The sequence below is a fragment of the Urtica dioica genome, chromosome 2 (genome assembly GCF_054948205.1).
Source record: "Urtica dioica subsp. dioica isolate 48M chromosome 2, U.dioica_male_clone48M_v1_H2, whole genome shotgun sequence".
Taxonomy (NCBI): domain Eukaryota; kingdom Viridiplantae; phylum Streptophyta; class Magnoliopsida; order Rosales; family Urticaceae; genus Urtica; species Urtica dioica.
This window is the reverse complement of record NC_142757.1, coordinates 3,963,716-3,975,076: the sequence shown is the minus strand read 5'-3', so window position 1 is coordinate 3,975,076 and position 11,361 is coordinate 3,963,716. Positions and strand designations below refer to the sequence as shown.

Sequence of the window (11,361 nt, the reverse complement as noted above, 5' to 3'; positions counted from 1 at the left end):
GATCGACTTGTAGACTCGAAACTCAACTCGAGGAGTGAACTGAACTCGAGGAGTATTGTAGAGTCGGCACGAGGAGTTGTCGATCGACTCGTGAACTCGAAACTCAACTCGAGGAGTAATGTAGAGCCGGCACGAGGAGTTGCTTGTCGACTCGTGGACTCGGTACTCGGCTCGAGGAGTGAACTCAACTCGAGGAGAAGTGTAGAGTCGGCACGAGGAGTTGTCGATCGACTCGTGTTCTCGAAACTCAACTCGAGGAGTAATGTAGAGTCGGCACGAGGAGTAGCTTGTCGACTCGTGGACTCGGTACTCGACTCGAGGAGTGAACTCAACTCGAGGAGTAATGTAGAGTTGGCACGAGGAGTAGCTTGTCGATTCGTGGACTCGGTACTCGACTCGAGGAGTGAACTCAACTCGAGGAAAAGTGTAGAGTCGGCCCGAGGAGTAGCTTGTCGACTCGTGGACTCGGTACTCGACTCGGGGAGTGAACTCAACTCGAGGAGAAGTATAGAGTCGGCACGAGGAGTAGCTTGTCGTCTCGTGGACTCGGAACTCAACTCAAGGAGTGAACTCAACTCGAGGAGTAGGGTGTAGACCGCCTCTCTCTGGGACCTCCGGCCTAACCATCGGCCCCTTGAGACTTTGTTATGCTTCTATTTTTATTTTGTTTTTTTCTTTTTGAGTTGTTTAGTTGATTGGGCATTGATCCCTGTTAGCCCCCCGAGTTTCTTGCGTTTGTGTGACGAAGGCCAAGAAACTCTCGTGTTGGAGGTGTACAATAGAGTGTGTTGACGTGTGTAGAATAATCCTTTATTGCAGTAAGGAGGTAGTTACAAGTTTTCATGGCACTTGGCCTTCTTTGGAAAAGGAAAATTACATAATTGAAATGAAGCGATTACAAAGTCTAGTGAGTCCGGGCATGAGTTTAAGGGCGGAAGCTGCGACAAGCACGGCTTGCTAGCGTATGCGACAAATTCCTTGAAGTCCCCACTTCGAATTAGGGAATCAATTTGCTTCCTAAGCTGGTAGCATTCTGTCGTTGCGTGCCCGTGGTCTCGATGATATTCGCATTGCTTGCTTCTGTCCCTCGTCGCGGGGTCCGTCTTTAACGGGGCCGACGAGCCTAGCTTCTCCCTGTGTAAGCTCAGGATCCGGTCGGGCGTCGCGTTAAGTGGGACGAAGGATTGCTTCGGGGCCGGAGAAGGATGGTCATTAGGGACTCGACCATTTCTACGCCATTTCCTTCGCGAGGGGTAACCGGTGGCTGGTGCCATGAGTGAGGCGGCGCGCTTCTTGTTGGATGCGCGGTCAGCGACGTTGGGTGGTTGATGTCCCAAGATGACTTCTCTCTTGATCCCGCATTGGGCGTTGAGTTTTTCTCTCAAGTCGCTCCCGCGAGATTCCCTTCGGGAATTGAGGCGATCTCTCAAGTCTCCGGTGGCCGTCCCTATCACTTTAGGCGAGGGGACATCATTCGAGCGACGTCCTCGACAGACGCTATGGCCATTGACGTCGTCTCCTCCCCGGGGGTTTTGGATGCGGATGGTGAGCTTGGAGCGTCCCTTTCGGGACCTAGAGGTCGAGCGTTCCCGAGTATTACTCGACACTTGACGCCTTGGCGCGGTCGCCCGAGGATGTCCCCTCGAGGGCGCGTGCGTGTGCTCATCAGAAAGTCGACGTCTAGACGCGGTCACCCGAGGGTGTCCCCTTGGAAGCGTGTGCGTGCGTCCCCTTTCCTGAAAAGCGTGATGGAGGTCGGTCTCGTTGGTTCCCGACTCTGCCACGTAACCGGGGTCTTTCTCGTCGTGGTTGACGTCGTCGACGTCGTCGACGTTGTTGGAGTCGAGGAGGTCGGCGATGAGCGTGCCGGTGACGCCGGGGTGGTCTAGGAGCTCGGCGAGCCTTCGAGCCGTGTCCTCTCGGACTGCGGCCTCGGGGTCATTCGTCGGGTCTCGCGGCTGGCTCTCATCATCATGAGGTTGCCCTTCGAGACGGTGCGCGGAGCTTTGGAGGTCGTGCCTCGAGCTAGTCGCTCGGGCGCCCACGGAGGTGACGGGGATACGACTCACTCTCGAGAGTCGTCGTCGAAGGTAGAAGAAAAGTGGTAGAGGGAATGCGTCGCCAAGGTAGGGAGGCCCGTCCTTCTAGCGCCAAAATGTTGTCGCAGTTTTTCGGACAACTATTTAGGAATCAAAGACGGTTAGACCCAAGGCCGGACCAAGTGGTCTCGTCTTGACTCGAGCGTGTCGGGCTTGGTATCCCAAGCCGTCCCTTAGCTGTAGGTGGTGTATGTCTCGTCCAAGCACCTGAAAAGCAAGCAGAAAGGTGTGAACTACAAAGGGGAAACAGAGGGGGTGCCTCTGTTTACCTCTCCGACGCTCAACATTAGTGGGACTGAAGTGAAGTATAGAGGTTTTAGAGGGTGAGAGGCCAAAGATGAGCAAAACGAGTGAAGTATGAGTTCGACAGCGTTTCGGAACTCAAAATTGGATTACCTTTGGAAGAGGGCAGGCCTCTTGTATTTATAGGCGACCAAGGGGTCATTGGAGGGCCCCTTGGCCGAGTGGAGTATTAGGCTCGGCCATTGGCCGAGGCCGACCTCGGGCCAGCCGATGGCCGAGGATAGCATAGGCTCGACCATTGGCCGAGGATGGCCGATGGCCAAGGATAGCATAGGCTTGGCCATTGGCCGAGGATGGCTGATGGCCGAGGATAGCATAGGCTCGGCCATTGGCCGAGGATAGCATAGGCTCGGCCATTGGCCGAGGATAGCCAGGCTCGGCCATTGGCCGAGGATGGCCGATGGCCGAGGATAGCCAGGCTCGGCCATTGGCCGAGGATGGCCGATGGCCGAGGATAGCCAGGCTCGGCCATTGTCCGAGGATGGCCGATGGCCGAGGATAGCCGAGCTCGGTCTTTGGCCGAGGTCGAGCTCATGAGGCCGAGGTCAAGCTCGTGAGGCCGAGCCGAGGTCGAGCTCGTGAGGCCGAGGTCCAGCTTATGAGGCCGAGGTCCAGCTCGTGAGGCCGAGGTCGAGCTCGTGAGGCCGAGGTCGAGCTCGTGGGGCCGAGGTCGAGCTCGTGAGGCCGAGGTCGAGCTCGTGAGGCCGAGGTCGAGCTCGTGAGGCCGAGGTCGAGCTCGTGAGGCCGAGCGGAGGTCGAGCTCGTGAGGCCGAGGACGAGCTCGTGAGGCCGAGTGGAGGTCGAGCCTATGAGGCCGAGGTCGAGCTCGTGAGGCCGAGGTCGAGCTCGTGAGGCCGAAGAGATGCCTTGTCCTCGTCGGGCCTAGACGGGCCGACAACATTAGTGTTGGGGATCGTGGGTTGCAAACAACAAGTATAACCCTCCCATTTACTTTTTAGAGTTGGCATCGTCTCTTATAAGTTCGGAAACACATTTCCTTGTTATGGAGTGATAGAGTGAAATTCTAGATATTGAACTTTAGATCGTCATATTTCTAGGAAGAGCAGCGTTAGTGCATAAAGGCACAAGGTACATACTCAGACATTTTCCTATATTTTCTACTCGGGAAAGTGTATGAGGGAAGCGTGAACTTCTAACTCATTCGCACGCTTGAAGTTTGAGATTAAACATCTTTTTGCAGTTTTTCGACTAGCCTATGAGGAGACCTCCCACTTAAATTTTCAAGAGAACATTGATTTTGAACATAAGTGATATAGATATAGTTTTGAAAACATTTTAAAAACTTATTTGATTTGGATGACAAAATATTTTCAAGTTTGAAAGTGAAAACGGTTTTTCAAAATTTAAACTAGTTTTGTAAAAGTTCAATTTTCAAGTAAATATTCAAAAATTAAAACTCTTCAATCTTACACATTATGTTTATAACATTTAGAAAAACATTTTTTCTCAAGGAAATTTTTCCATTTGAGTTCTAGAACTCTTGGAATGGGAGCCGGGATTCAGAATTCAAAAATTAAATTTTCAAGAAATCTAGGAATCTCAGGCAGCGAACACCTCGGAGTAAAAATTCCGTAAACAGCGATTCCGATGTCCAATTGAGCTAATTCTAACTCTTTTAGAAAGTAGACTCACAGACCTTTAATTTGGTTCAAGAACCATTCATATCCATGTTTCGAGCAGAAAGATACGTCCCTTTTATAGTAGGTATTTTTTAAGCTCAAAGAAAAGTGGACAGAAATTCGGTCGGAACTTAAGTGCAAAAGATTTAAGTGTAACGGAGACGTTTTATTTAGTTGTTAAGTATTTTAGATGTGTCTTATTAACATGGGAATATTATAGCACAAAATAAAGTAAAAACAAAAATAAAACGAGGGAGTAAACAAGCAAAGCAAGCAAGACAATATTACTTGTTACAAAATTACCCAAAATTTCTCAAACTTATAAAAACGTGATTTTCATTATGAAAAAAATTAAAAACTTTTAGAACAGATTCTAATGTGTTTTAATATCATCCTGAAGGTGTAGAAAATCATAATGCCTTTTAATTTAAAGACACGAGCAATAAATTAAAAAAAATCTAAATTTAACAATTGTAGCAAAACCATAACTCGAGTAAATTCAAGAAAACGATTTTCAAACTCATGTTTCAAATTATATGCACATGCTAATACTTTGACCATAGCTCTGATACCATTTGTTGGAATTGATCTAGGATTAAAAAATGATTTATCGCTTCTACTAAATGGCGGAATATAAAAAATTTATTTAAAATCTCGTAAAATATACGAGATCTTCACAAAGTTGTTCATAACATCTTCATAACTTAGTACTTCACCAACAGGTCTTGTCTATATCATATAGTGAATCTAGAACTCTGACTTTCTCAAATGAGAATACGTAAGCTATGAAATGACATGTCTCATTTCAGGATTAATTTAAGCATGATGCAATTCATACATAGTGACTCTGAGACAGAAGAGGTTAAATGGTTTGTTCTTTCAATGTCTCTAGAAGTGCAATGGTCAATTCAGTATCTTCACAAGATACCTTGGAAGAACTATAGAGTCTCCAACTCTCTATGTCCCATAACCAGACATCATCGATTCTCCTAACAATCATACTGAGATCAATAGCCCTTTGATCCATAGATTGTGATTATGTTGTTTTAAGCAAACCATGAAGAGTTTGTTCATGCAAATATATATTTGACTCTTCATTTGTTAGGTTTTATTAAGGACTCAAGACTAAGGCTTATCATAAAGCTTCAAACAGACAAGGAAGAATGATTGAAAGTTTCAACTTTTATTAATTATTGAGCAGTTACAAGCAAGAGTCTTAGTGAGACTTTATTACATCAAATGCATATAAGTAAAGACCGTCGGGTTACAATCAGCCGTTGGGTAAAGAGCGAAGGCCGGAGACGGGACTTTGGAGGAAGGTTTCGTCTCCTTGGGGAAGAAGATGAAAGGGGAAAGGTATAAATTATCTCTTAATTAGTTTTTTTTTGTTGTTTTTTTTTAAATTAATTAGTTTTTGATTTTCTTAAAAAACGTCCATTAATTACTTTATACATGTCACATAGGCAAACACGTTAGTTTTAACAAAACTCGTATTTTACGTGCGAATCCGCTCCCATTTGACTTGAATCGATCTAATCCGTAAGTGTTTTTAACGGTTATCACGAGTTTTTTGCAAAATATTTCAGGAAAATGATATTATTTGAGAGCCGATGAGTATTTGATGACAAACGGAAGCTTTGATGACGAAAAACGAGTAAAAAGGAAACAAAGAAGACTTACAGCGATAAAGGTACGTTTGCGTGCATAGATGATTTCACAACAGGTAGCAAGGATACAACTACATCCAAGCTTGGTATTAAAGTGATATTTTTCTGAAAGTTTGAGAATTTTTGTCACCATTAACTCTACTTTTTATAAGAATAACTACGACTGTCCGAAATTATTTCATTACAATATCTACATCTTACTTGTGGGCTTTAACAATTGGTCAATGCGAGAACATAGTGGCATTTGCGGCTGAAGTCACAGCTTCAGCCATTCCTTGCATTTGTGTCACTTATTCGCTAAAATTGCATCAGTATCACTTATTTGCATTTGGGTCACCTATAGAAATCTAAATTACCCTCTTATAATAAAATCAATCTCTCTTCTTCGCCAACGTGACGTCTATGTCTCGAACTCCTTTTGAATTTTCGTGATCTTCTCTCTCAGTCGCTTCACGCCCACTTGGTGACCATCCTCCAATGTCGCCTTGTACACAGTCCCGAACTCCGTCGTCGCACACAGAAGATCGTCCGCCGTGAAAACCATCGCTCCGTCGAAGTGCACCAATTTCCCTTCGGTCTGTCCGGCGCTGGAAATCTCAGATCCGGTCGCTGGAATTTCCTTCTCCGCTCTCCTCTCTGTCCTCTTCGTTGTCGAGTCTCTCTTTCTTCTTCGCAGAAGACAAATCTGAAGAGCGCAGCAGATTATGAGGAGTATCACTAATAGAGAACCGGTTGCGATTAAGATCGCGTCTTTCGTGCTAAGTCGGTGACTACGATGACGGTGATTGGAGATTTCTGGTCCCGGAGATTCGGAGCCTTGTGGAGGAATCTGTGTTGATGTATTTGTATTTGTGAGGGAGTCTACTTTTTTTTTGAAATATTTGACTGCGAGTCTACTTTTTGTAATTTGTTCTGTGAGTCTATTTTTTTCGAAATATTTGACTGCGAGTCTACTTTTTGTAATTTCTTCTGTGAGTCTACTTTTTTTTTCGAAATATTTGACTGCGAGTCTACTTTGAACTTTTTGTAATTTGTTCTGTGGGTCTACTTTTTTTTTTTGAAATATTGTACTACGAGTCTGCTTTTTGTAATTTGTTATGTGGGTCTACTTTTTGTAACCAGAGAATACGATGAGCGACGAGGAGGCATGGGAATCCGGACTCGGCCTCCAATGGAACCGTAATCACCACTCTTCTTTCTTCTCAATCAAAGCTACAGAGAAAGTACAGTACTCACTCGTCGCCTGAGAGAACAGATCTGACTCGGGAGACGCAACCACCGCACATCGTTCCCGAGAACTCGAGCATAATCGAAGGCTGCGAAGAAGAAGCGAGCGAAGATTTTGGAATCGATGACTCAACTTGGAGCGAGCTCGGGATGATGAAGATAGGTCTCAAGAGCTCTGAAGATCATTCCTCGACGAACCAATTCGCTTATTTTCTAGCGATGGCTGTGAAGGAGAGAGAGAGAGAGAGAGATTTCGGAAACAATCTTAAAATCTACGTAAGGGTATTTTGGTCCTATTTTTTTTTTTATTAAAGTGACATCTATGCAACACCTTTTTTCGTCGTGATTTATTTGCAATTTGGAGCCGAGTTTGTGACTTCGATCAAATCTCTCCAAACATAGTACACTCTAGACTACATCTCCGCGTAGAATAAGAAAACGAATTAACGGCCATTCTCTTTCTCTTGTTCTCAACTACCAGTCATCTGCCAGCGAAAGTACAGACCTATTGGTAAAGACTAAATTGCTGGTTTCTTTTCAAACGAGAATCAGCTCTATTTCCTCTTACCATGGACCTTCGTTGCCGAGGTTCGTTTCTTCTCAAACTCTCGGGCTAGGGTTTGGGTTTTCTTACTGTCATTGTTTCGCGTCCGTTCTAGAATGGAAGTCGAACCAGCGCGACGCTCGAGCTCTTCTTCTGCAACGTCCGCTCTCATTCGCGACGGTTCCTCCGAGGTCGGCACTACTTCTTCTGCGTCATCGTCGTCAAACGCCTCACAGGTTAGGAGTGCTGAGGAGATTCATGGCAGTCAATTCCCGAGCCGTGATTGGCTTCGTGATCGGGAGGTCGAGGTAGAGCAGCGACGAATCGGCCATTCTTACAGCGGAGTCGATCTTCGAGTTCCCGAAGATGGCGTGTCTCTGATCATCGGCGACGAAACCTGGTCCTGTGTCATCGTCTTGCTCACGTTTTGGTTCTTTGGTTTGTATTCGATCCTCATGGAATGTATTTCAACTATAAAAACGACTAATGATCTAAAATTTAATCTTTCGAGAGCTTTGTAAGATATGGTTCGAAATTCGAGTGTCTTTCCCCCTGTAATATTGTGTGTACAGTTTCCAGTGGTTTAACACTTTGATGCGCTTTATTGTCGCAGTATCGATGACATTGATTCTTGGAGTATATGGCTCTGTAAATTTGCAGCTCGGTCCAAATTCTTCCCTGCTTCTGCAACCTAGTCCTATATTCGTCAAGTCTATAAAGGTTTGTGTGTGAATGTGCGCACTTTTTTCTTTTCCTCAATTTATGTGATGGAAAAATGACCCTTTTTCTCATTTCCCATAGTCTTGGGAATTAAAATTGTGATTTGAGTTGTTTAATGTATGAAGATTGAAGAGCAAAACCAGTCGACAACCAGGGCTGTGCTTTATGGACTTTACCAGACTCCGCGTCTCGATGAAGTCAAGGTCTGGTCCGAAACTCATAATGTTACAGTTTCTACGGATTCTTTCAAAGTAAGCTCTAACTTTGTAATTTTTTCTTTTTCTTTTTTGTTGTTCAAATTATGTACTGTTAATGTGGAGAGAGAAATAATCTTCAGGATTTGATGTACTACCTAAATGAGGGATCTGAAATAAACGTATCCTACGTCGTGCAGTCTCCTAGTTTCTCTGTTTTCCTGATAATAGCACAAGGTATGTTAAAAGTTTTTTATATACTTCCAAATCACATCATTTCCTGCTTGTTACGTGGCCAAAACTTGGCATCCATAATTCCACCAGTCAGTATCTATCATGGAACTGAATTTTCTAACTTCAAAGTTTTTATTTTTATTTTTTCTATCTTAATAGTTATTCATTAATTTTTCATAGTGTCTCAACTGTCATGACTCAGGGAGCAAAGGTCTGTCTCGATGGCTGAAGAATCCAGCATATCCAAATGCCACCTTATCATGGAATATTATCCATGGTGAAAATGAAATCAGAAATTTTTATGATTTCGCCATTTTGAATATCAAACTGTGCTGATTCAGTAATTATGTCCTCACAGGAAGTGGTGTGATTTGGCAGGATATACTCATGTCCTCGAGTTACTACGTTGCTGTGGGTAACCTGAATTCAGATGACACAGAGGTTATTCTCTTTCTCTTTCTCTTATCCATGAGAATGTCAATATCAACTCGTGATTATGATCTTTTTAGGGATATGTTTTTATAACTTCTACATGAAAATTTCCAAGCTTCTTTATTAAATAAATATATTGTTTCATAAAAGAAAAAACATATAACTTCAACATTTGTGATGATGATTAGTGATAATGTCAAATTTCATCGGACAGAAGCTTGCACCTTCTGATCCCCAGAAGAGGAAATTTTCTGTTATGCTTTATTTTATCCAAATCCTAACTCTGATGTTGTCAAATCTATATACTCATTCAAGAATTAGTTCCTTTTACCAGATCTAGGTTCTGTTAGCAAGATCATCTTACATGATTGGTATTTTTTTCCGTGCATTCATTTATACTATCCAAACTTTTATCTAACAGGTCCAATTAAACCTCAGAATAAAATCGTCACTGTACAACACAAGCGAGGCTTATTATAAATGCAATCTTACTCGAGGGTTTTGTAGCATGAGAATTTTGTTCCCCGATGGAAATGCAGCTGTCTTAACGTCTCTTGGACCAGAGCAGGTATAGTTATTATGTTTTATATATAATTTTTGCAGTAGATGTATATGGCAACAGTATAAATTGTAATTTTTATAACAGTTTCTAAATTTAATTTAACATATTGTTTAGATGTCGCAAAATGCTATTGTACAGACACCATATTAAATTCGCATTATGTGGCAATTTTTGTTGTATATGCTGTAATTTTGCTCCGTTGGTTGCTCTAGGCCGATTCCGGGCATGGGTTATATGTCAAACTCTCTTATAGTCCAAGATTGGCCACATATATTGTTGGTACAGGTATGTTCATTCCTCTGTTTTATATTGAATCGTAATATTATTTTTTTTCATTATCTTTCTTTTTGCATAAAATGTCTACGGATGATCAATCAGGTTTCTATGTTGTAGGTGTGTTGACAGTGATCATGTTATTTTCTTTCAACTTTTTTAACAAATGTCAAAGTAACCACGGTACAAGAGGGAGCTCACAGGAACAGATTAGATCTGAGAGAGAACCATTAATTTCTCGCAAAGAAGATGATCTTTCAAGTTGTGGTTCGTCTTATGATTCGCTCTCCCACGATGACGTAGATCTTGAGGACTTCCTATCTGTTGGACCACAAGAGGGCAATGCTTTAGGAGATGGGGAAAATGGTAACAACACTCGACGCCTTTGTGCGATATGCTTCGATGCTCCAAGAGACTGCTTTTTCCTTCCATGCGGGCATTGTGTGGCTTGTTTTGCATGTGGAACCAGGTACTGCTATCTGACTTCACCGTTTTCTGCACGGCTCTTTCTTAAATGCATATGTCATTATTTTTAAGCAAAACAGAAATGCAATAACGAACAAGAAAGTCCTTAATCCTTGAGCATTTGTGTAGATCAGTTTGTGCGTAATACTCGTTAAAGCTCTTATCTGATTTCTGCAATGGAGAATATTCCTACCACCTATTTCCTTAATTTTAGATCATAAGAATTTTATCAATTTACTAGCAATTGTGGCTACGCTATACTGCACTAATATCATGGAAAAGATAACGTCCAAGTATTGAGTGCATATAAAATGTCCAAGTCAATGACAGTGTTTATGTATGGACCTAAATACCTTATTTTTTTCCAATGTTCGAATTATTTAGTTAATCATTTACATTTGTTATCTTCAGGTTAGCCGAAGCAGATGGCACTTGTCCAGTATGCCGTCGGAATATGAAGAAAGTCAGGAAAATTTTTACGGTCTAATTCCTTAGAATGTAACTTGAAGCCTCGAAGATATTCGAGTAAAGTGAGAGATATTGATTTGCTTACCCTAAGAATTGTTGCTGAGTCCCCCCTTTTTTTAGCGAGCTTAACACAACAGAGTATTTCTTCTTACAATATTATGCCAATATGCTTATATAAAAAAAAAAATAGTCAGATTAAACCTCTTGAAATGTTGGTATTGCAATATAGCCAACGGTTCGTCTAAGTTTCAATTCTAGTCACGAATGATGATGTGGCTTAATTATTCATTTAACAAATTATTAGACTATCCTCTATTAAAATTGGCTTACACCAACATGTATTTAACGTTTTGATCGGCAAAAAAAAATGCAATTAATACATGTCAGCTTTTACCTTTAAAAAAAATTGATCAGCATTCAAATATGCAAAATACAACCAACGTAAGGAACGTATTTTGGGCTTGGTTAACATTTATTATTCAATATTATCATGAATTCCATAATATTTTGGCTTTCCTAATTTGTAGCCACGT

General features: G+C 42.5%; 1 protein-coding gene across 3 annotated transcripts; it reads left to right on the top strand.

Moving 5' to 3' along the window:
• Positions 1-7,408: 7,408 nt before the first annotated feature.
• On the top strand, positions 7,409-10,962 carry LOC149404011 (E3 ubiquitin-protein ligase APD2-like). Of its 3 annotated transcripts, none has more exons than XM_089607100.1 (11): positions 7,409-7,524; positions 7,596-7,918; positions 8,094-8,200; positions 8,326-8,451; positions 8,538-8,631; positions 8,831-8,905; positions 8,987-9,069; positions 9,482-9,628; positions 9,835-9,907; positions 10,016-10,364; positions 10,772-10,962. In XM_089607100.1, the coding sequence occupies exons 2-11, from the start codon at positions 7,597-7,599 to the stop codon at positions 10,845-10,847; spliced, it is 1,452 nt and encodes a 483-aa protein (XP_089463226.1). In that variant the 5' UTR covers positions 7,409-7,524; position 7,596; the 3' UTR covers positions 10,848-10,962. The 3 variants fall into 3 exon arrangements, with proteins under 3 accessions (XP_089463226.1, XP_089463227.1, XP_089463228.1); XM_089607101.1 differs by having other exon boundaries at positions 7,431-7,447; XM_089607102.1 differs by having other exon boundaries at positions 7,481-7,918; positions 8,326-8,403.
• Positions 10,963-11,361: the final 399 nt, after the last annotated feature.

Coding starts and splice junctions, on each gene's coding strand:
- LOC149404011 (XM_089607100.1), top strand. CDS start 7,597: ATGGAAGTCGAACCAGCGCGACGCTCGAGCTCTTCTTCTGCAACGTCC. Junction 7,919..8,093: donor GCTCACGTTTTGGTTCTTTG/GTTTGTATTCGA, acceptor TTATTGTCGCAG/TATCGATGACATTGATTCTT. Junction 9,908..10,015: donor CACATATATTGTTGGTACAG/GTATGTTCATTC, acceptor TCTATGTTGTAG/GTGTGTTGACAGTGATCATG.